General features: G+C 28.4%; 1 protein-coding gene across 2 annotated transcripts; it reads right to left on the reverse strand.

The window, feature by feature from the left end:
- Window positions 1-3368: 3368 nt before the first annotated feature.
- LOC129939274 (protein rolling stone) lies at window positions 3369-22430 on the reverse strand. 2 transcript variants are annotated; one of them, XM_056047240.1, is made up of 4 exons: window positions 22314-22430; window positions 9235-9586; window positions 8969-9152; window positions 3369-3886 (listed from the first exon to the last, which is right to left on the reverse strand). In XM_056047240.1, exons 1-4 carry the CDS (start codon window positions 22413-22415, stop codon window positions 3697-3699), a joined length of 828 nt encoding a protein of 275 aa, XP_055903215.1. In that variant the 5' UTR covers window positions 22416-22430; the 3' UTR covers window positions 3369-3696. The 2 variants fall into 2 exon arrangements, with proteins under 2 accessions (XP_055903215.1, XP_055903216.1); XM_056047241.1 differs by lacking the exon at window positions 22314-22430 and adding an exon at window positions 22207-22251.
- Window positions 22431-24238: the final 1808 nt, after the last annotated feature.

Genomic DNA, 24238 nt, shown 5'->3' on the forward strand with positions numbered 1-24238 from the left:
ATAAGTTTGAATGTTTTGTTTTATATTTTTAATGAAACTTGCACATCGTCTTACAGACTTTCAGAATCTTAATTTTGTAGACACAAGGCTTGCGTGCAAAATCGGCAAAATGTTTTTTTTTTTTAATTTGAGTCTCATAAAAATGAAATACATCAAAATTGTAAAAAAGAATTATTTTACTTATTATTTAATTTATTTAATTTTATTTTAATAAGCAGTTTAATTCATTGTTTAAATTAATAAATTTTAAAATTCGATATTCATCGCAATAGTTTGATGGATCTGCTTGAAAATCAATAAAAATATTGATTAGTCAAGTAAAATTAGGCGAACAAAGATCAAGCATGGGAATGAGAGATATTAAGATATATAATGTTGAGCTTTGCCCTCTTTTTACCATCTATCTATAAAAATTTAATTAAGACACAAATCAAACCAAATTCTATTCACAACTTGGGTAAAGCTTAGATCTAAAGAAAGTGGAATTAGCGTAAAAAGGAGCATCCCATCAGCATATTAACCGTTTCTATTTTTAATAACAAGGGTGCTACAAAATGAATTCCTGAAAACTTAACATCAACTCCTTTTTTTCTGCAACCAGTAGTGTACGCTAGTACACCAAATTTATAGTTCGAATTATAAAACATCAGATCAAATGATTCATTTAAAGCTAAAGTGATAAAATTATACTTATTGTCTCCAGATATTCATCCTTGAGCACCCATCCATGTTGCTGAGGTTCATAACCAAGCCCAAACTATTATTGAATTTGATAAAAGATATGGTTAAAATTAGATAACAGGTTAATAAAATACATTTTAAAGAAAAATTAAATTTTGTTGTACTTATTTTAATTCTTTTACTATTAATTTAGTTTCAAAAAATTGAATAAATTATAGCAAATTGTATGTTTGACAGGAGACAGCTTTGGTAAAGGTTTTGGATCTATAGAAATGGAGGTAATAACTTAAAAACGGTTTTCGCTCCTTTAAACGGTCCATAACTTATGAGGCACGTGAGGACGAGATCTTGAAAGACTTTTTCAACAGTATTTAGAACACCAAAAGGACAGCATAAACAAGTTTATGATACAAGTTTACGTTTAGTTTAATTTTTTAAATTCTTAGGCAAAATGTTTATTTAACTGTACAAATTGCTTATTTTTCTTTAAAACCTCATATCAAATAAGATGGTGGAATCTGCTAAAGTGATAACTTATTGTTGGATTTGTATGTAGTCAAACATGATTTAATGATTCACTTCAGTTTAATTTGATGGAACCATTTCCAATAATATTTGTCACAATAATAACTTCAATGGTAATATTTGTAAGGGGTTCCAATAAGGTATTGAAATAGAAGAACTAAAATGGCTTCTTTTTTAAGTAAGCTTTTTCAGTAACAAAAATATTTCTTGAAAAAAAGCAAATATAACAGAGAAAATTTTGCAGTATTTTTTGCAAGTGTTATTGCCACAGAAACGCCATAGTTGTTAAAAAACTACTACAAAATCTTTTATATCAAACATGACATTATGATGCTAGAGAAGTCGAAAGAGTGGGTCCCCTAATACCTTCCGTCTATCTTTATGTCCTACAGCCCAAACCATTTGGTCGATCGACTTCAAATTTGGAAATTAAGGTCTTGCGCCTATTCGCGTTTTTTTTTCATTTTTTTAAGATTAAAAATAAAAGTAGTGCCGATACAAATTGGTTGGTCAGAAATCGAAAATTAGAATTTTCTCAAAAACAAAACGTATAGATTTTTTGTAAATTCTTCAATTTTTTACTGTCTCAATAATATTTTATGACCAAAAATGTCATTGTTTTTTGTATTTAAAAAAAATATTAATTTTTTTTTTCAAAATACCATATCTTAAAAATGGGTCATCTTTTTTAACAAAATTTAAATCTAAAACGTATATTAATGGGATATAAATGGCAGCATACCAAAAATATTTGTAAACTATAATTAAAAATTAGATATACATATACAAAATAAATTAGAAAAAAATAGCACTAAACTTTCAAATACAAATTTTTGAAAAATTAATGTTAATGTTAAACAAACTTGTATGCAAGTACATATTTAAATTTTTAAATACCTGGTATATTTTTAAACACACTCTTTGAATACATGTTTAAATTCGACACATTTGTACATTTCATTTAAATTAATTCAATTTAAATTTAATTTTCTTTTTTCAAGAGTTTAAGTTTTCCATTTGATAATCCATCGTCTTTTGGTAATGAATTGGGGAACAAAAATAAAATACAAAATATTAATATCCAAAACACATTCAGAACAAACAGATTTTTCAAAAACATCTTAAAAAACAGAAGAGCTATTCTTTTAAGGGGATCTTCCATAATTCGTATTTTCTTTTTCATAACATCAAAAAGACAAATTTATTGGCAACAAATATGTTGCAAATCAAAATATACGTTTAAAAGCGCTTATATTTGTTTTAATAATATTGCACTTATTAATGTATAAACTTATCAATCAAAAAAGGTTAAATTTTAAAATAGAGTAAACAAAATATTAATAAAAATGCTTGCAAATTTTAACTGTGATCGATAATAAGAAGGTGTACCGCCTCTAATGGATCATCAATATTGGTTACGATAAAAATAATATTATGACCTTGGCACACACTCACCTTTTATGATTTAATTATACCTTTATTTTTATGAAAGTTCGCGTGTGAGCAATTTATTGTATTTTATTTTCGTTTTATCGTGTGTGGTTTTATCTTAAAGCGAAAATGTTTTATATAAGTCAATTTTGAAACGTAACCCCAAAGTGCAACCAATTTCGAATTTTATTATTTTTTGCAACGCATTGAGCTTTCAATTTTGATCAATTTTGAAATATCAGGCAGCCATTAATTGCAAAGCGAAAAAAGGTATTGAATATTTTAGAAACATGTAAAAATAAATCTTACGTAAGATGAAATAGGAAACCTGAGAATCCAAGAGTTCTTATTTTTATATTTAGTATGTTTATTTAAGTTATTTTACAAAAAAACATTTTTTTTAGTTCAAATTTTTACCAAATAAAAAGATGCCGAATGTCCTTAAAATTAAAAACTTTCATCTAATTAAACTTACAAAAACTTCAAAAGCTCACTTCACCATTAAAATATTTTCTTCCAAAAATTGTTTTTTAAGCCACTTCATCGCCTCTTTTGGAGGCTTTTGAACATCCTTACACAAAGGATTTTCGAAAGTTACTACCAAATCATTTGGCGAGGTCGATATGGATAGATACTTACTTCCGCCTTCCATTACAGCATAAAATTGCAATACAATTAAAAATGTATTATGTGAATTTCCACCTGTCACATATGTCTGTTTGTCCAACAGCTTGATATTTAAATTGTTCTTTAATTGTTTATTTGTTTAATATACATAATGTTGTAACTTATATTAAATGTAAATAGGTATAAATGGCTTAAATTCTTTTGTTTCATTTACGCATAAAATGATTTGAAATACGTTTAAATATGACTTTATCATATTTAGCATAAAATCTATATAAATGTATGAATTAGGTTTATAAAGTGAGTACATGTTTTTCTTTTCCTGCCTTAAGCTAAAAAATAGAATCCAAAGCTTATCTCTAATTAAATTTACCAAAAAGGAACTCTAAATATATTTAAAAAAGAAATAATAAAAACTATTAACATAGAATCTTAAACTAAATCACTTGAGTGTGTCTTAAGGAAACTTTGGAGCTTTTTATGCAAAAATGATTTTATATGATAGCCAGCAAATGTAAGAATTGTACAGATACAATATAAAATGAAGACTCCACCAAACGTTGTCATTCCGATTATAGGTTTTGTCCAGTCTAAAATGGGATAGATAAAATGGTTTCCACATCTGAAATAAAAAAGAAAATGAAATATTAAATTATTATGTGTATCGCATGACTGCATAATCTAACGTATATGCTGTTGATTATCTCAGCAATTTCCGAAAAACCGATACAGTATGAAACTTTTAAAGCACAACATTTAAGATAGAATGTCCCGGAAATTAATTGAATTATTTATGGTTTTACTCAGAGAATGGTGTTCAATATATCTTTCAAATAATAATAATAATGGAGTTGTTGTTATTTGTCCAATGTCAAAAGATGGCAGGTTCAAAAGTGACAACTGCCCAAATATTCAAAACTAAACCTCTTATTAGAAAACTCTTTGTAGTGCAGTATTTTACATCAAATTCAGTCAGCTATGAGTCTTTTAGTTGAAACAGCCGATGGTGAAAAGTCATCTTGACGTCACAAAGCCAAGTTAAAACAAATTATAAGGTTGTCAGTAATATCTAAAATAAGTCATAATTTATCTATCAAAATTGGAGCCGGATTAAAATTCGGTGCCTTAGTCCACCAAACACTTTCACTTTTGATTTCAAAACTTTGCAATTTTATTTTGCAAATCAAGATTCACTAAACGCAAATTTACAAATAGGAACTTATTGAATTGAAAAGTTTTCCGCTTTGCAAAATACGCTTCGCCAAATTTAAAGTTGCAAAAGGCCTTAGTAAAGTTGTGTTTTTTTTGAAAAGTTCTTTTTGTTCTTTTTGTTTCACCAAACAATAGTCTTTGCAAATTATATAAGAATTTTGAAAAGCTTTTCAGTAATATGCAAAGTGAAATTTGTATTTGAAAATGTTTTGTTTTAAAAGTTTTCAACTACTAATACAAAAATATATAACCGTTTTGAAAATTAAAAAGTTAATAATAGTAAGCAAAACAATAGGCATACGTTTTTTATTTTTGACGAATTTACCAAAGAACATGCATTTTTAATTTAACGGTTAACACGTTGAATGATCTCAATTTCGAAAATGTCTGTTTTTTACAGGTTTTCCAATCCATCCATATGGTATGTTTGGTGAAGAAGGCCATGGTCATAAGTTCTGCTTTTCAAATTTCAATTTAATTTTCATTGTGTTTATTGAGTGAAGTGGAAATGAAAAAACAAATAATCCTTAACTTGTGAAGAACAGACAAAATCGATGAAACTAATTCAAAAAAAATCTTAAATGTTTTATAAGCCCATAAAAACAATTGAACAAATTGCTAGTGAAGTAGAACAACTTATGTGCATCAGGACGCGGAAGAAAGTACGCAAATATTTCGAACTAGAGAGAAACAGAAATAAAAAATCTTGCGAATTTCCAAATTTTGAAAATGAAAATGGCAATTTTCGATTTTGATCTGAGCAACGAACTAAAAAAAGAATTATTGTTTGATTCGACAGATGGTTTAACCGGATGTACATTATGGAAACCATGGAAGCTGCTAAAAGGACCACACATACAGTGTCGGACAAAACTAAAGCACGAAATCATTTTATTTTGAAAAATCTCAAATAAAACTACAAATTAAGATATAAAATTATTTTTTTTTATTTATTTTAAATAATAATATTATTGTCTTAAATTAACGATATTTAGATTTGCTATAATTATTTACATATTTAAAATACTACAAAATATTTAGAATTCTTATGAAAAACGATTGGACAAAACTAAAGCACATTTCACAAACACAATCTTTAAAACTATTTAAATTTCAATATTTAGTGGCATATCCTTTACTTTTTATGACGGCAGCACATCGATACACCATGGAGTTGATAAGGTTTTCTATGTACTGGCTGGGGATATTATTCCAAACACTTTGAGTCTGTTGAAAAAGTGAGTCTTGGTTTTTGCAATTGGAGCGATCAATGATCTGATCTACAATTCCCCATAGATTCTCTATGGGGTTGAGATCAGGGATTGTGCTGGCCATTGCATTACTTTAACATTATTTTGATTTAACCAATCCTTCACAACTTTAGCAGTATGTTTAGGACCGTTGTCATGTTGAAATATCCATCTCAATGGCATGTTTTCTTCTATATAATGATACATGACATTTTTAAGGATATCTCTATACATGAAACGATCCATTTTACCTCTAATTCTGTGGATTGGTCCAACTCCTTCACAGGAAAAACATCCCCAGACTATAATACTATCCCCACCGTGTTTTTTTGTTCCTTTTGAATAGCGAGGATTTAAACGTTTACCTTCTGGCCTGCGTACTGTATGAAATCCGTCGGAACCTTTCAAATTGAACTTCGATTCATCAGAGAAGAGGACCGTCCTCCATTTCGCCGCATGCCAGTTCAAATGTGCTTTTGCAAATTCAAGTCTGGCACGTCTGTTCTTCGCAGAAATAAATGGTTTTTTTCGCTGTTCGATATGATAAGAGGCCAACATCGACCGCTCTTCAAGGGATAGTCCTGCTTGATATTTTTAAACCCAATTCTTTTTTAATGATTTCCGATGATATGAAAGGATCTTTTTTAATAACCCTGACGATTTTTCTGTCTTCGCGATTTGAAGTTTTTCGCGGTCTACCACCACTATGAATAGTTAGCACTGTTCCTCGAGCACGAAAACGTGAAATTACTCGGGAAATCACTGAATGATTAATACCTTATTTTTTGCTTATGAATGTAACTGATTCACCATTATTGAAATCAGACACAATTTTTTCTTTTAATTCGTCGGAGCACTTATTGCGAGCCATTTTAAAATCTCGATACGATGCTTACAACAGATGACGCGGAATGGTGAACAATTCACTTTTCTTAGTCGCAATGAAAAAAATATAAGTTATTTTTGTTGTTCTCATTAAATAACTGTAAAATATAGACCTTACAGATGAGTTATTTTAAAATAGGCTACATGTGCTTTAGTTTTGTCCAATCGATTTTCATAAGAATTCTAAATATTGTGTAGTATTTTAAATATGTAAATAATTATAGCAAATCTAAATACTGTTAATTTAAGACAATAATATTATTATTTAAAATAAATAAAAAAAAATTTATATCTTAATTTGTAGTTTTATTTGACTTTTTCCAAAATGAAACGATTTCGTGCTTTAGTTTTGACCGACACTGTACATAAAATTGTCAATAAAATTTGTCAAATTTGCACAATAATAAATATGATACATAAATCTGCTCTCATTATTGAACATCTCGTGAATGTGTTATTTTAAAACTATCCCTGCTCATGTTTTGAAAGAAAAACCTTCGATAACTTTCAAAAAACTCCAATTCATAATAAACGGGTATCATAATATTTACCACATCATTGAAAAATTGCAGAAATCAGTATTAAACCTATACATGATAAGCCACCAACAGAAGTAACATCTTGCCACCAAAATTGCTTATACCAAACATGGCAAGAGTTTTAAAAAAATGCGCTTATGAAAAGGCTCCGCAAAATACTAGGAGATAGAATACTAATTCCAAACATTTATTTTGGATTTAGAAACAAAATTTCGACGAAAGACCGCAAGTACCTTAAATTACGGTTTTCGTGGAGAAGGTACTTCAAGAAAAGCAATTATGCTTGGCTAAATTCTTCGATGTTCAAGCCTTTAACAAGGTTTGGCATTAGGGGCTTGAGTGCAAAACTAGAAACCTTTCAAGACAGTACTACAAAACATATGTTACGACCATTATTTCTCGGAACTAAAGAAAGTTTAAGACGGTGTACAGCATGGAGGTATTCTAGAACCAACCTTCTATCTTTTATTAAAAGGGTGGTTAAATTTTAAGGGGTGATGTTGATTGCGACCCACAACGTCAAGATTTTTCTGCATTTTTTTACAATTTTCAATTTCAATTTGAACAGGGGAGAGATACACAATCGTGGAACGTTACTATTAGTGTAAAATTTTGAACAAACTTGGGCTGCAGGAGATCTGAAACGCCAGAGCATGCTCGGCTCGTACAGCTCGTACTTCAGAAAATATTACCGCACGATGGTGTAGCTGAAGACCAGTCCGGCTAAAGACTTGAATGAACATGCTTGTAAGGTGTAATTGACTCAAGTACTAAAGCCTTTTGACCATTTCAGTTGATACTCACTGGGACATCCCAGTGAGTATCAACACCGGATGAAGCCATTGCAAAAGCTACAGAAAAACAGAAATAATCTTCCAATTTCCAGCGGTAGAAAATATACTTTACTCCAAAGCAGCCAAATTTCTCGGAATGACTTTTAATGCAAAGCAAAGCTTAAATGTAAAGATCACATCAAAAAGAAAAGCGTTGAACACCAAGTACAAAAGAATATTCTATTTCCACAACAAAGTCCTTCGTGGAATAATAAATGGCCATTGGTTTATTGGAAACAGAAACCTTCAACTTTATATGGTTTTGCATCAGAAATGGTTAAAAAAACAAGCTGTAACAAAGAATCAGCGTCTGCAAAATCATAACAACTCCGAAATGGAGATCGTCTTAAATGTTCTGAGATTAAGAAGAACCAAGTCTCATCGGCTGATGGTCTTAAAGCTTTTTTTCTTACAATTAACAGGAACTCAAGGGGTTATTAATACCCTTAACATGTTTAAATTTAAACAAAGTGCGAGCTTTATGAAAATAGGGGAGGATTACAGAGGAGATACTAATGCACAATGTTCTTAAAGTTTTGAATATCAAAATTATAAGGAAAAACAGAGCTGGGTAAAGTATTCCGCATTCTTGATGTGCGGTCAAAAGCACCTATGAAAAAGTATTACAACCCCATATTGAGTTATAAATTAAGAAAGTGAAATAATTTTTCGATATTTCATAAATAGGCATTACTTGGTGACGATTCTTACCTAGTGTCTATTGAACATTTCTATCGGATGGACAAAACATGAGTCCGGTCATATTCTAATAAAAAACAATTGTTTCATAAAATTCTGCTTTTCAAAATACTATTTTTTGAAGTTGAATGTCAAAATTTTCTAGTTTTGAATTTGGAATTAAAACCTAACATCAAGAAGAAATAAAAAATTAATGTCGTCATGTGACAACAAAATTTTCTAGCACCATATACAATTCTTTTTGAATACGATAAATGTATAAACATAAGTATAAGTAGATACTTACTCATCCAAACCTCCTAAATGATAATAGATCACTGTACAAAAGCAGTAGAATATAGGAAACATCATTGTGTAGAAACTATGCAATATTCGCACCGGAAACCCAACCACAATAAAATCAGCCACCATAAATATCGAATTGAATGTGTGTGTTGTGAAGCTTATCGCTGGATATCTGTTTTCTTTTTCTAAAAACAAAAAACAATGCATTTTTAATTTATTCACATTGAAACTAAATTTATTTAAAAATTTTAAAAACAAAAAACTTACTTTGCTTTCCATAAATAAATGCCCAATACATTGTTGTTACAACCAAGGCCAAATGCAATGTTATACAATGAACAAGCCAATAAAATTTCAATAGTCTCGGTGTTTTCGATTCAAAGGATTTATTTACAATTTCACCTGGCATATTACCAATATTGAAATACCATTGTGTGACAATTAAAGCGGCTATAACATTTGTCACCACACACAAGGTCAATCCCCAATTTGTTAAATAGATGAACATTTTTCCACCAAAAAACTGCAGTGACATACAAACGGCAAATAATCCCACGAAAAATATGGCGAGAATCCATCGAAAGAGGAGGTAAGGAAGACTTTTAGCTCCTTTTTGCCACTGTAATTATAAATTTAATGTATTAGAAATGCTTTAAAAAAAAGTCACTTATGTACGAGCATAATATGGTGCTTTTGTATAAATTTCGCATGCAAGAAATCAAATGTAATTTTATTCGATATTCATACGTATGTGAAATTCCTATCGGGCTTAGAAAAACTTGTGATATTATTTTAAATTTGAGAGAGAAAAATTAACAAAATATTAACATTGAAATATAAATAAACAAGTTTACTATTTTGAATAAAATAATGTGAGAGAGCACAGTTGGAAAATTTCAACAAAATCGATTCAGTTGTTTTTGATTCGATGTTAACATCTAAAATTTAATTTCACCATTAAATAATTACAATTTCTAAGTATTCAATGGTGTAATCCATTTTACTAATTCTTCTCCAAAAACTTCAAAAACTTTTAAAAACTTTTTTTTAAGTCTCAGAAGGCAAAAGTCCAGATGATAGAATAAAAATTGATATATAAGACGTAATAATGTTAGGAGTTTAAGAGATATGTCTGTGTGTGCGTCCATATCTCAAAAATTAGTAAATATATCGATTTAAAATAAAAAAAATTAACAGATAATAACGCAGAAAGATGCAAAATAATTTCAAAAAAATGATTAAGACTTTTTTTATAATTTATCAATTAAAAAAAAAGAGGCTAGGATGCGACCAACACTGATTACTTCCCATCCCGTCTGTCAATTTGTCTTGTTGTCAGTTGAATTGTTCTTAAAAATTATAAAATAACCAACAACATTTTGCATATAATGAAATAGTTTAAAGTATTTTTTTAAGTATTTTTAGTAGAAAAAAATTTTTTACAAATTTAAGTAGCATTTCTTAACTTTTTTATTTCTTATATAAACAAACACAATTTGCATGAATGAAATTAATTGGAAAGACATCGAGAACCGAACATAAATTTTTACCAAATTTGGAAGCTATTTTTTGTAGATTTTATTTTTCTATGAAAAACCTTAGTGTTGGATTTTTATAAAAAAAATTAATGAATATCGAAAACAATATTTTCTGTGAAATAAAATAAATATTTTTAATTTTTGAAAAGCTATTGAAGTCGAAAGTAAATTTTTAACGAATTTAAGTATTGTTTTTTTTAGCTTTTTATTTTTTGTAAGAAAACCTGTCAATTTGATTTTCCTCAAAATTGTATCGAATGCTGAAATAATATTTCTTTTAAGATGAAGCCAATATCTCAGGGTTTTGAACAGATATCCAAGTCGAAAACCAATTTTTAGTTACTTTTTAAAATTTTTATTTAGATTTTTATATTTTGAAAAAAAAAAACTGTCAATTTCGGTTTTCCTCAAAATTTTACTAAATGTTGACAATATGTTTTAAAAGACAAAAGTTTTTAAAAGATATTTGAGTCGAAAATCAATTTTTACCAACTTTTATTAATTGTTTTTAAGTTTTTATTTTTTGCAAAAAACTGTCAATTCGATTTTTCTCAAAATGTTTCCAAAAGTTAAAAATAATCTTTAATTTTTGAAAATACATTTGAGTCGAAATTTAATTTTTAAAACTTTTAGTATTGTTTTCTTTAAGTTTTTATTTTTTAAAAGAAATCTGTCTATTTGGTTTTTAGTTGCACAAAATTGTTTTGAAGATGAAATCGTTTTTTTCGTTTTTTTTTTTTGATTCATACAAAATTCCGTTAATTTTTTTTCAAAAATATATCGGTTCGGTATCTCGTTACTATATATAATATAAAATTTAAATTAAGTCTCTAGCATCATTGGTTCATGAGATATTTAGGTTTAACCATGCAAAATGTTCATCCGTTTTTTTTTTTAATGCTATGGTCTAAAAAAACTACCAAGCCCTTTCTGCATCTTTCTGCACTATTAACTGATATCTCTTCTGGTTCCTAAGCTATGGACTACTAAAAAACGTCGCGAACGTATATACACTCACACGCACAGACATCTTTCTAAAGATTTTTTATTTCGACTCTTGAACCTTGAAATGTCGAGAAATGTCAAAATTTTCAATTCAACAAATCGGACCCATTACAATAACTTCTATGGGAAGTTATTAAAAATGTTGGTTGAGCAAAAATATTTTAAAAACCAATAACGGTGGTTAAAAAAAAACAAAATAACATTTTGTATTTCCAAACTAGTATACTTTTGAATTAAATTAACGATTTTATTTTAAATACTTTTGTCACTTTAAATATTTCACGAACAAAAACTGAGTCTAATTCCAAAATAATTGTTTGCAGCGACAAGTAACGCTTTTGACTTCTGTTAAAATTTTGGGAAAAATAATTTTTTATATATGTATTTATAATTTTTTTTACAAAAAGTTAAAAAATTAAAAAAAAAAAAAACATTACTGAAACTTTAAAAAATTGTTTTTAACCTAAATGTCTTTTTAAAAATTAAAGATATTGGTTTCAAATTACTTTCATCTCATAATAAATTGTTTTTTTTTTTAAGATTTTACAATATTTTTATCAAAATCCAACAGTCAATTAATTTCTTCATAAAAATTTAAAAAAAAATCTTCAAAAAATACTACAAACATTTTTTAAAATTGTTGTTTGGTTCTCTATAACACGTGAACACTTTTAAATGAAAATTTTGACTTCATTCTGTGCTAAATTTTAATGTTAACGGAAGAAAATTATATTAGAACAATCCACCTTGTATTAACTTTTAAAAAATTCTACTAAAATTGCTAAAAATTGGTTTTCGATTAAAAATCTCGGAAACAAAAAATAAGGAAAATTTGGCTGCCAACTGTAAAATATTTGTGTACAAAATTAAAATGTAAAACATGTGTTAATAAGTTATTAATAACTGCATACCAACAATATTTTAAAACTGAAATTGGAATTTTTAAATTGGAGTTGAAATTTTTGAAAACAAACTTATTTACATTTTAAAATCTTAATATACAGGAAATATTTTGGTTCGTATAACCAGCAGTGTGCAAAGCTTTCTTAAAGTGTTTTGTCTTGAAGACAAAAACTTTTAAGATCTTAAAAATTAAAGAAATCTACTTTTTGAATTGAAATTACTTTAGATGCTCTAGAACTGAGATTAAAACACGATTTATAGAAATATATACATATGTCCCAAAAACGACAAAAGTAACACTACATCGTTAAACTAATGACAAGTTAAACATTTATCTGCGTGAAATGCACCTAGCACCTCACCAGACTATTGTATTTGAGCTCTTCAATAGAGCATATTTAGAAAACTGTTGAAATCTTGGAATGTTTTAAAATATAAAGAGTCGTGCAAATAAGATAGTGGTCCATGCCTCTAACTTATATTTTGACTTAGCCTATGAAATAGTAAATATAAAGTTAAGATTTATAAACGTTGTCTTAATAGAATTTTGTCAGCCTTCTTTACAGAACATTGAAAAACATTTTTAAGCTGTGATCAAAATCTCGTCTTTAGGTTAAGTATGTGACCCCCCTCTTCCTGATTAAAAGTCTGGATCCGCCCTTGAGTTTGGGTAGCATCCCAGCCTTTCTTTTTTCAAAACAAATTTTGCAAAATTTGAAAATGTTGTTCAGTTGTCATTCTGCTCTTTTTGAAATGTCTATTCATATTTAAAACAATTCTCTTGAAAGTAAAATAAGTGGCCAACAATTAAAATTGAATTGCCAACTTTAAATTCTTTACCGTTAAATGAACCCTCGGTAATGTTTTTCCAATGTTTGACACGTTTACACATCCTGCATGCGGGTTATAAATAAATAAATAAGGTTGCAAATATTGCGAGAGTACTAAGGCCCAGTGACTTAAAAACTCAACCATTTAAGTTTGCGAGTATATTATTATCAAGAATGAAGGGGACCCACAGTTTTAAGTCGAATCCGAAAGGCTTATTCGTTAAAGCACAAGAATTACTCTTGGATTAATTGTGACCTCTGGTATAACAATCTTACACACTTTTATTTCTTAAAATAATTTTTATTTATCATTCTAAAAATTTTTTTAAAGTTAGACAAAAATTCATAAAACTAGCCTTATTAAATATAACTTACAACTAACTTACTGGCTCCATCCGGACACTCTAAGTTAAATTATGATACAAGTCCTGCACATGCTACGGGAACGGGATTTCTTTTTATTATTATAAAATAAATCGTGGCCAATAAGAACCTATAATATAGTGGGTTTTCACTCAGACTTTTTAAAATGGTTAAATTCATACTTAAGGGATCGTATTCAGTACGTTCGTATAAATAACATAATTTCTGCACCGCTATATGTTACATCGGGTGTCCCGCAAGGAAGCCATCTTGGTCCTCGTCTTTTTTTGTTGATTATAAACGACATTCCTGATATGTTTTTAAATTCAGAGTGTTTAATGTACGCAGATGATCCTAATGTATTTCGTTGTATAAAATCTGAACATGATTGTTTTCTTCTGCAACAAAATCTTGATGTTTTATCGGACTGTTTACATTTGATCATTTCCAAATGCCAAAGCCTAACATTTTCTCGAAACCATCGTCTAATTAATTTTATCTATAAAATCAATAATATGCCATTGTCCGTTATAACCTTTAAAAAAGATCTTGGTGTGATTTTTGATAAAAAAAAACTTGACTTTGTAAAGCATATAGATTTTTTAGTTACTAAAGGCAGTTCATATTGCGAAACTCAAAGGAGTTTTCCGATCCACACACCTTAAAGTGTTATATTTTGCGTTTGTAAGGTCTAATCTTGAATACTGCAGTGTAATCTGGAATCCTTGATATTTGTTTCATTCATTTAGAATCGAAAAGATCCAAAAACGATTTACGAGAGTTCTAGTGAAAAGACTTCAATGGGACCTATGAAACGAGGTGTAAACTACTCGGTATTTTGCCTCTTAACATTCGTGGAAAGTATACAGAGGTTATGTTCATTCGAGACATATTAGCAAATTATATTGATTGTTCACAAATTTTAGCTCTAATTGGGATTAATGTTCCTGCGAGATTGCTTCGGAACCAACCATTTATAATGTTCCATGTCATAGAAGTGTGTATGTATCCAATGAACCAATATCCAGGTGTTTAAGAGAAACAAATACTGTTTGCAACATGATTGATTTCAATATTAGTAGATATTTATTTAAATCAAATTTATTGTTAAATCTAAACAACTTTGCAGGTGGTAATGTTTAAAATTTTAAATTGTATTTATTATATTATCTAGACTAAACTAGACGCAACAAACTGATCTTATTTAACTTCAAAAAACACCTTAAAGTTCCTCAGAATCTATTTCTATAGGTTTAAGAAAATTCTATTAGAAAAATATATAAAAGTTACCATTTTTTATTCAAAACCTTGATTTGATAGGGTTACTGTTACTGGACAGAAGTAAGTTATATGCGAGTAATTTAAAGTGAAGCATAATATCAAAGAATTATTAACAATTCCGGAAGGTGATCGTAATTAAAACAAACTACCTTTGAACGAAATTTCTAAAAAAGCTAATAATACAAAAACAGGGTTATCAACGTAAACAGAAACACCCTTTATAAAAAAAGTTCGTTAACATTAAATCATCATTTCCTATAAAATAAATAACGACGTTCAAAGTCATGTAAATCTTTTTGTTAAATTATTCATCCATCAATTGACATAGTTAAATACTTTTCTAAACCTGTTTTGTAAAATAAAAATTATTACTTCTAACTTGGCACACATACAATAAAGAAGTTCAATGGTTTTTAACGTGCTTTTAAAAGTTATAATAATAGATACTTTATTTTTTTGAACAATTAAATTAAGATTTGTTGTTTCTTTTGTTTAACTGGTTTTTGTTTAATGCAACAAAGATCACCCTATCTTACGAGTTTTATCTATTTATTTATAATGACAATTCATTTTTCCTAAACTTTAAAGAAAACAACACAATTAAATACAATTTAATAAGAAATTATGCTGGAATAACCTATGTACATTAGGACATTGACCAACAATACATAGTCTTATAGTTTTTTACTTTCAAAAACATTATAATTAAACACTTTGTTTGAATAAAATAAAATAGCTTTAGAGATAATTTTTGTAATTCACTTTTAAAACCACTACAATTGATTTTGAAAATGTATTTTACAGTTTTAAAACCAGAGGAATTGATTTTCAAAATTTTATAATGAACTGCTTGTGTATTTAAGTATTAATCACCAATTGATAAGCTATTATTTCGATAATTTGCTGTTAATTGCTCTTTAATTACATTTGTGACATTTTAAATTCAGTGACCATTTCTTTTGAGTGACTTTAAGAACAGAAAAGACATAAAAAAAACATCTTTCTCAAAGAGCAAAACCCGTCTCCTTTAATAAATGTTCTGCTGAATAACTTAGTAATTTGTTAAAAATTTTACATTCTTATTTTCAACTCTAAAAAATTTCACTTTTCCTACTTTATCTTCATTAAAGAACACTTTAGAGATCTTAAGATAAAATTTCTATAGATAGTGTTAATTAAATCAATTACAAGAAAACCCATAAAAATATCAGTCGATTAGTTGAGATCAAGAGATGATTCACAATAAATTAGCGATTGCCTACATCTACTTGTATCTCAAAAAATTCCTCACCGTTAGTATAAAATGTATCTACAAATATAGATATCAGTAATTAAGTAATTTATAAATGGATATCTAAAGAACAAAACGTTTTTGAAAAATACCCCCAGCAGGCAAGAACACTTTTATTTGTAGATATAAACTATTAACCTACATATTTTTCGTTTTGTTTTTTTTTTCTTCTTTTATAAAACAATACAAATTAATTTGATGATTTAATAGTTTTAAAAAAAATAATATTGTTCCGATTAGAAAACTAACAACAACACAGTTTTAAACATATCAAAACAAAGTCATACTTTTTTCAATATAAAAACAATTATTCAACAGAAAACAAAATAATTATGATGTTTTGAAAAATCTTATCTTAAAAATTTAGTTCGTCATAATTTGTGCAAAATAAACAAACTCAAACGTCATCATAAAGTTAAAAGTAAAATTGATGTGACCGCAACTTTCTTTTCATTTTTGTGGTACCGCCAAGCTGCTGTAGGCTATCGTAAACATAGACACATGTATAAGAAAATAATTAATAAAACGTAATTTTTAGAACTTTAATATATTATATATATATTTTGAACAAATAATAATATATCTGTACGTAATAAATTTAAAACGTCTTAGTTAATCGGTTGTCTTATAAAATAAAATTTACAATAATTACATTGACAGTTACATAATTTAAGACGCTATAGTAAATAATAGTGTTTTAATTTGTTAAATAAAAGAAGAAACGGTTGTGTGGTATTTAATTATTTTTTTATAAAATAATTTTGTAGTTTTTTTTAAAAATGCTCTTATGATTTACTTTTTTTCTTTTAACGTCACAGAAAATATATTTCAGATTGAAGCTTATATGAAATTCTTCTCAATAGATGACTTTGAAATAAAATATTATGGTTATCATTGCATAAAAAAAAGAATAACTAGTCATTTCTTTCATTTAAAAATTTAAGTAGAAGATATTTAGCATACAAATTCCATTTTTTACCAAAAGTTTTTGTGATCATCTCAAGTCATAAAGTTAATTTTTTAAATAAAGTCTTCTCGACCTAGTGCTGAGAAAGCAAGCTATACAAAATTTGCTTCCACAGCTTAGCTTTAAAAATTGTAGGCATAACTCAATAACTAAAAAACGTAAATAAAGCCTCTGGGCTTTTACTTTACTTTTTTGTGTATGTTTTTGTTCTAAACAAGTCTTTTCATGTAAAAAAGTAGAGTCAATGTATTACCATTTTTATATATTTTTTGGAAAGAAAAAAATTTCTTAAAAATTGTTGATATTTTTAAAATGTTTCAAAAAGTATTTTAAATAATAGCGATTACAAGTGACCAATATTTTGAAAATCTTAAGTTCACAAAATTCTAAAGATCTTTAAAAATTAAAAAAGCAACATGTCTACATATTTCGTTGCGAAAATACTAATTGATACATACTTTTTTTTCAAAACGGGTAATACTTTTTGTTTATGGCCCTCATTATAAACAGCGAATCGTACTTTGTGCTCAAAGCGAAGGTTTCAGAAATCTAATGTGTGGTTAAATTAAGATGTTTGAAATAAGATGATTAAATGAAACAAAACCTGTTCCCAAAAAATTTTACTTTTGAAGTGAAAATTAATAGGATATTTGTCTGGGTTTTCACTATAAAAACGGCAAAGAGGCCATGAAAATAAAGTTTTAGAATTTAGTTTTTGGTGTTACTTTTATGAATAAAACAAAGATTAAAACGTCTAAAATAGTAAGTAGCAAGGAACAATTTTCTAGCTTAATTTTATTTTAAAATCTGTCTTTCATTTTATTTCTGCCAACCTTATTTTCGATAAAAAAACTTAGGTCTTCTCTCAACTTAATTACCAACGAAATTCTTCCGAAACTAATGTTATTTTCAGGAGCCCGTTCAAAACTTAAGTACAGATGCAAATTTGGTAGGTTTTAAAATATAATTTTGCAGGAAAATATTCATTGATCAGCTAAGCTTTAAATATATTCTTCCCCTGTTGTAGAGAAGTCGAAAAGAGTGTGTCCCCCGAATACGTCTATCTTTCAATCTGTCGATTTGCGTTAGGCTTTTTTTTCTTAGACTAAAAATAAGAGTAGTCTCCTACAATATTTTGGGTTCAAAAATAGAGATTAGAAATTCGAGAGTTTTCAAAAAACGAATCGATCGTTTTCTTTTAAATGTTCTCTTTTAATTTTGTTCTTAACTGGGCTTCTTTCAAAAATATATTGTTGTAATTATATTTGATAATCAAAAATATCATTAATATTATTTTTGTTTAAAAAAAAATATAAAACATTTTTTTCGGAATTCGATTTCTTAAAATATTGTCGATATGTTTTTACGAAATTGAAATGTAAAATATACATTGATAAGTTCTAAATAGTTGCATACGGAAAATATTTTGAAGCTGAAACTGAAAAATTTAAACAAATATAATTAAAAAACGACTGTAACGATGTTTGTAGCACATTTTATTTTATAAGCCCACATAACAAACGATTAACATCATAATTAAACACCCTGTATAAAATCATATACAATTATATTTATATTTTACCTTACTTATATAAACTTGTAAAACTTATATATTATATTAATATATTTTATTTAAAGCGGAAGAATATCGAATGATAAAACAGTTTGTTCTTTAATCCATGTAATACTTTTCTTTGTTTAACCAAGGTATCATTTTATAATTTTAAAGAATATCAAAACAATTTGTAATAAATTGTCGAAACGAAAACGTCTCTTTCATTTCTTTGGCTCATTTTACATGTTCGCGGCATCCTACATGTTCAAATTTATTTACTTCAAAAACTAAAGATTTTTTGAGAAATCAAATGGTTTTTAAATTTTTGAAAAAAAAAAACATATTTTTTGCAGGTACAAAACTCTTTGCATACATGAGCAAGTTCGTGCGGCCCATTCATGAATTTTATTTACTAAAGCAATGCTGTGTCTTCAATTAAATTTTGTATTATACATTATGACGAGATACAAAATTCGAAAAAAAAATTAAATTAAAATATTGGAAATATTTGTCGCTTCAAAAATTTCGCTTTCAAAAAATTATATTACATCAAATATAATGGTATGGATTAAAGAACAACATTTTGGACTGTTTAAAAAAATCGAAGTACATGTTTTATTGCTACAAATAAAAACCTTAACAAAATTTTACTAAAAAAAAGATTTCCGACTAAACATTAATTTTAGTCTTCATTTAATCTTAACAAAAATTATTTTTTCTCAAGTAAAATTATTTAATTATTTAATTGAAATCAAAAATGCTGCACGAAACTGCTTGGAATTTATGTTCGATTCGAATATCCCGAGAAAATATTAAGGTTTTGACTTAAAAATTTATTTCAATTATATTTTTAGTATAAGAAGTAAAAACTGTCAAAACCTGTTACCTAAATTGGTAAAAATTAGTTTTCGACAAAAAACCTCGGAAGCTAAAACAGATATTTGAATAAAATTCATTTTTCCATATTTTAATTAAAGCAGCTAACTTTTAGTTGTTTTTTTTAGAAAAATTCAATCGACAACTTATTTTTAACAAAAAAAATGGTTTTCGACCAAAGTATTCTGAGAAGAGACTTCAAACTGTCCTATAATACACAAAATGTTATTATATTTAATATTTAGTTAAACTTTCAGAAAAATCGACAAACGGTCCCGAATAGGATGTTATCAGTGCGATTCGCGCCCAGTCTCCTTTTTTCCTAACCTGCGAGAGGTATCAATTATATTAAAATTCAAAATACAAAATGTTGACAAAAAATGTTTCTAAATCATTTTTTAAAAAAATTACTAGGTGATGTATCTTCTTTTTACTTTTTTACTGAGCGTACGTAACAATAAAATAGAGAGATAAGAACAAATACTTTAAGCCTTTATAACTGCTAATCATCGAGCACGTATACGATTTTTTATTAACAAAAGTTACTCATAGAATAAAATTTTCTAAACTTTAAAATCAATGTTTTTTTGAATATTCTATAAATGCACCTTTATATTCAAGAATTAATGGAACGCGTTTTAATCCACAAAAAGTTGGGGATATCAGCTCGAAAAAATGTTTGACTAACAATTGTTGTTTTAAAATTTCAAAACAAACATTTTCTTTATAATATCTGGAATAATTTGAAGCAAAGAAGTGTCTTAAAGGTTCTTTGGACAATTTCGTTCAATCAAAATTAAACTTAACTTGAGGATTTGTATCTTCAGCCTGTGCATTTGTTTTTATTCATCCAAATTTGACGCTTGAAACTTTCAATTTTAAACACTAAAGTTGATTAGCTTTACAATTTCTTAACTGCCCAAAATAGTAAAAGTTAATTGAACAAACTTGGGAATTTGATTGATTGTTTTTTATTCAACCTAATTGTTGCCTGTTTACTCTTGACATTGGTTGTCAAAAGAATGAAATATAAATTATTAAGCAATAAAAACGTTTTGTGTTAACTACGTTTGGGAAAATTGCTCATCATTTTCGAGCATCGACGATGAAGAAAATTTGTATCTCGAAAGTCAACAATTCAAGAAATGTTCACGAAATGGTTTGACCGCGACTTCATCTACCGTTTTCTAATCTCGAAACGGATAACAATAATAGTATCCTTATCGCTTTTCGGATTTTTAACTTCCCATAGGGAGGTTTTGTAATGGGTCCGATTTGTCAAATTGAAAATTTTGACATTTCTCGACGTTTCAATGTCCCTAGAGTCAAAATAAAAGATTTTTAGAAAGATTTTTTTGTTGTATAATTTAACTACGATTCTCCCCATCCAATCTCCCTTTTCTGGTGTGTACTGCAAGCATTTTTCAACTCTATTCAAAAATTTCAAATCGAAAGCTTAGACTGACAGTCGGTTGATATATTTCTTAAATGTAAGAGAGAACTGAAAATCGTCCTACTTTTAAATTGAGAATTGAAAAATTAAAAACAAAAAACAATTTTTAACTTGCCGATAAAACCAAATTCCGGAGTTGTTCAAATTTGGACTTTTCTACTAGTTGAACAAAATTAAACAATCTCGCCCTTATTGAATAAACAAAACAACTTTTAAAAATGTATAAAAACACATTTATGTGCAAAACTATACCAACCTACAAGTTTGTTATTCTTTAACATTTTAGACTTCAGGATACACCAAAAAATACCTCGTTAAGTATTCGTGTGGTCCGCCCTTTAAAAAATAATTTATGTCGTGCATGCTTCAAGCTTCTTAACTTTCTCATATGAAATGATAAATTTCACAATTCAAATTCTCTTGAAAGAAATTAATTTCATTTGTCATTCATCAGCGAAAAATTTTGCACAAAATATTTTTGTGAAATTTAATAGTTTGACTTGACGTCTTTTTTGGCTAAATAAGTTCATCAAACTTTGTAAATCTATAAGAAAAAAGGTTGATTTTGTATCGCCAAAACAATTTGTATTATGTAAATAATAATTTGTGTCTTCTCTTATCTACATTAACAAATAATACTGAGTCTGCAATATGTTCAGGGTCACCAAAAAAACATGACTGTATCATGTATAACCAAATATTTTTTTAAAAATATTTACGCAATAATGTCTAAGTATACCGGAAGTTTATGTGTACGAAAACAAAATGGGACAAAATACTTATAAACTTAACATCTGCTTCCTAATGACACATTGTCTGCTATCACACCATCCTAAAGATAGATAGGTTTGTACTCCTACTTAAATAACAACATTTAGGTGTAACTATATTAGTCTAATATGTAATTTGCGTAGATAATATTAATTTTACTTTTTTCCTAGATTAATTAAATTAATAGCTTTTTTTCTATCTTATCAGTCAATGTCTGTATTCCCTAAGTTTTTGAAAAAGACATTGTAAGAGGTTATCAACAATAATAACAACACAAATCCACAACACAAACACTTTTATTGCAAATACTGCACTTTTTCGTCGATATTTTGACGCTTTTCAAAGTCAATCACAAATCACAAAAAAAAGATACTCCCCTTGGTGTTACATAAATTATTATACCTACTTGTATCTTTTTTATTTCAATTCGATTCATTATCGCATGCAAACACTCGGAGTCCCTTTTATAGATTCATTATGTTTTTTTTTTTTATTTTTTTTTTTTAAACTTGCCTTTGATTTAACAAATTCCTCCGGATTCGAATGCTCAAATCCGAAATTCTTCCACTGGATTTCATTGATTACGCATTTTGCACATTTTTTAAAAATTTTCATTTTGGATGCGTGTTTTGCGAGAATTTTTTTCTTTTTAAACTTCGAGTTGTTAATTTTTGTTTTTAGATTTTTCGATTCGATTTCTTATTTTATTGTATTCCTACCTACCGCACAGTATTTTTTTTTTCATATACAGTCAAGGTATTACCGCACAATAGCCAGCCGGCCTGGTGGTGTGACAAAAATATATCTAGATACTCTTTACGTACGAACTATAATAATTAAGTGTATTTAGATACAAACAAAAATGAAAAACACACGAAATAAGAAAAATAAATAAATTAGATTTAGCAAAAATGTTTTTGAAAGAAAGTTCCGCCGTGAGCAGTAAAAATAGTTGCTGCTGCTCTCGAGATTCATCCGAAACAAATGATTGCAAGCGACCGAATGCGGCGTTACTATTATTTATCACAGCCAGCGCCAACTATAGAATTAAGTGAGGTATAGAATATGTGGCCGGCTGGTATTGTATCTTTCGTGCGCCTCGTCGCACTAAATTAATAATATACCTACCTAATAAAAAATATATATATAATATATATTAACAGGCGGGTAATTGATCTGTTTAACACTTCAAGCCATCAGAATAAACCTTACAAAAATTAAAAAATAAATAAAAAGTTTAATCAAACAATCGACTTAATTTAATTAACCTCACAAAGAAGCTCACTCATAACATAACGACGACAATGAGGACGTGGACAAGGAGGCCTTGATTAGGGGCCAAAATTTACGCAAAAGTTGATGAACAGTTTGTAGAATCTTTTCGAGATCGCCCTAAACTAACCACAACAACAAATCAATTGACAAGAGAAGGGGCTCTCACTGAGAGCGAGAGGAGACGTCCCTGAACTGTCAGAAAAGTGTGAGAAATTGGCATAGTGCCTAAATTTGTATTTAATTTTTGAACTCTTCGGTATCGCGCCGCGTCGCGTCGTCGTGCGTCCGTCGGTTGTTGCTTCCGTCAATCCCGCCGGCCGGCCGTTTGTTCGTTTAGCCGGCCGGTCAAATGGGGGAATCCACTAGGTCTGCCGACTTCAGCGAAATCAGAGAGGAGGCACATGTGGGACTTTTTTGCTTCCTCCTCTGCCGTCGCGTCGCATCGATACCGTCATATCTGACTGAGTGCATATTTTTGTCTGAGTTGGAGCAATCTCTGAAAAGAGCGATGTTAGGTTAAGTGATGGTCTTGTATTGTTATGTCATAAACGTCACGCGAGTTTCGGTCTCGTCGGAATGGAATGCACTTTTTGCTGCCGTTGTTCGCATCACAGCACACATGTACCAGTAGCAGTAACCTATACCCAAAGTTGAAGACGTCTATTTTATGCTTCATAATCGAGACCGAGAGCATCTATAGATCCCCAGCACAGCACCATGTGTGTACAATCTTTTTCGAGAGTGAGAGTTTGTGTCTCATATGGCTCCGACAAGCCGCGGGATGGTTGGATGGTTCGACTTTGCTGTTGAAGGCAATGATGATGGGGTTAGAGCAAGACTGTAATATAATTTGCATTTTCATTAATAAAATTAAAGTTCGCTGTGTTCTGCGATGTTCTGAGTTCTCATATCGCATTGGTTTGGTAAGATTTTTCTTTTCGAAAGATTGATAGGTTCTGTGCTTAAGAACATTTGAGTACGAATATTATTTTATTTGATAATAAATAATATTGATTTGGAGTGCAATTAATTGCGTGAGGTGAAAAGTCAATTAACAGTGTCGTGTGATTTTTGATTTATGACTTTAAAATAGTCATCATATTTGTACATCAGAACTAAAAGTGAAAATTCCTTGAATACAAAATAAAGAATAAAAAACTTTG

The sequence above is a fragment of the Eupeodes corollae genome, chromosome 1, assembly GCF_945859685.1.
Source record: "Eupeodes corollae chromosome 1, idEupCoro1.1, whole genome shotgun sequence".
NCBI lineage: Eukaryota > Metazoa > Arthropoda > Insecta > Diptera > Syrphidae > Eupeodes > Eupeodes corollae.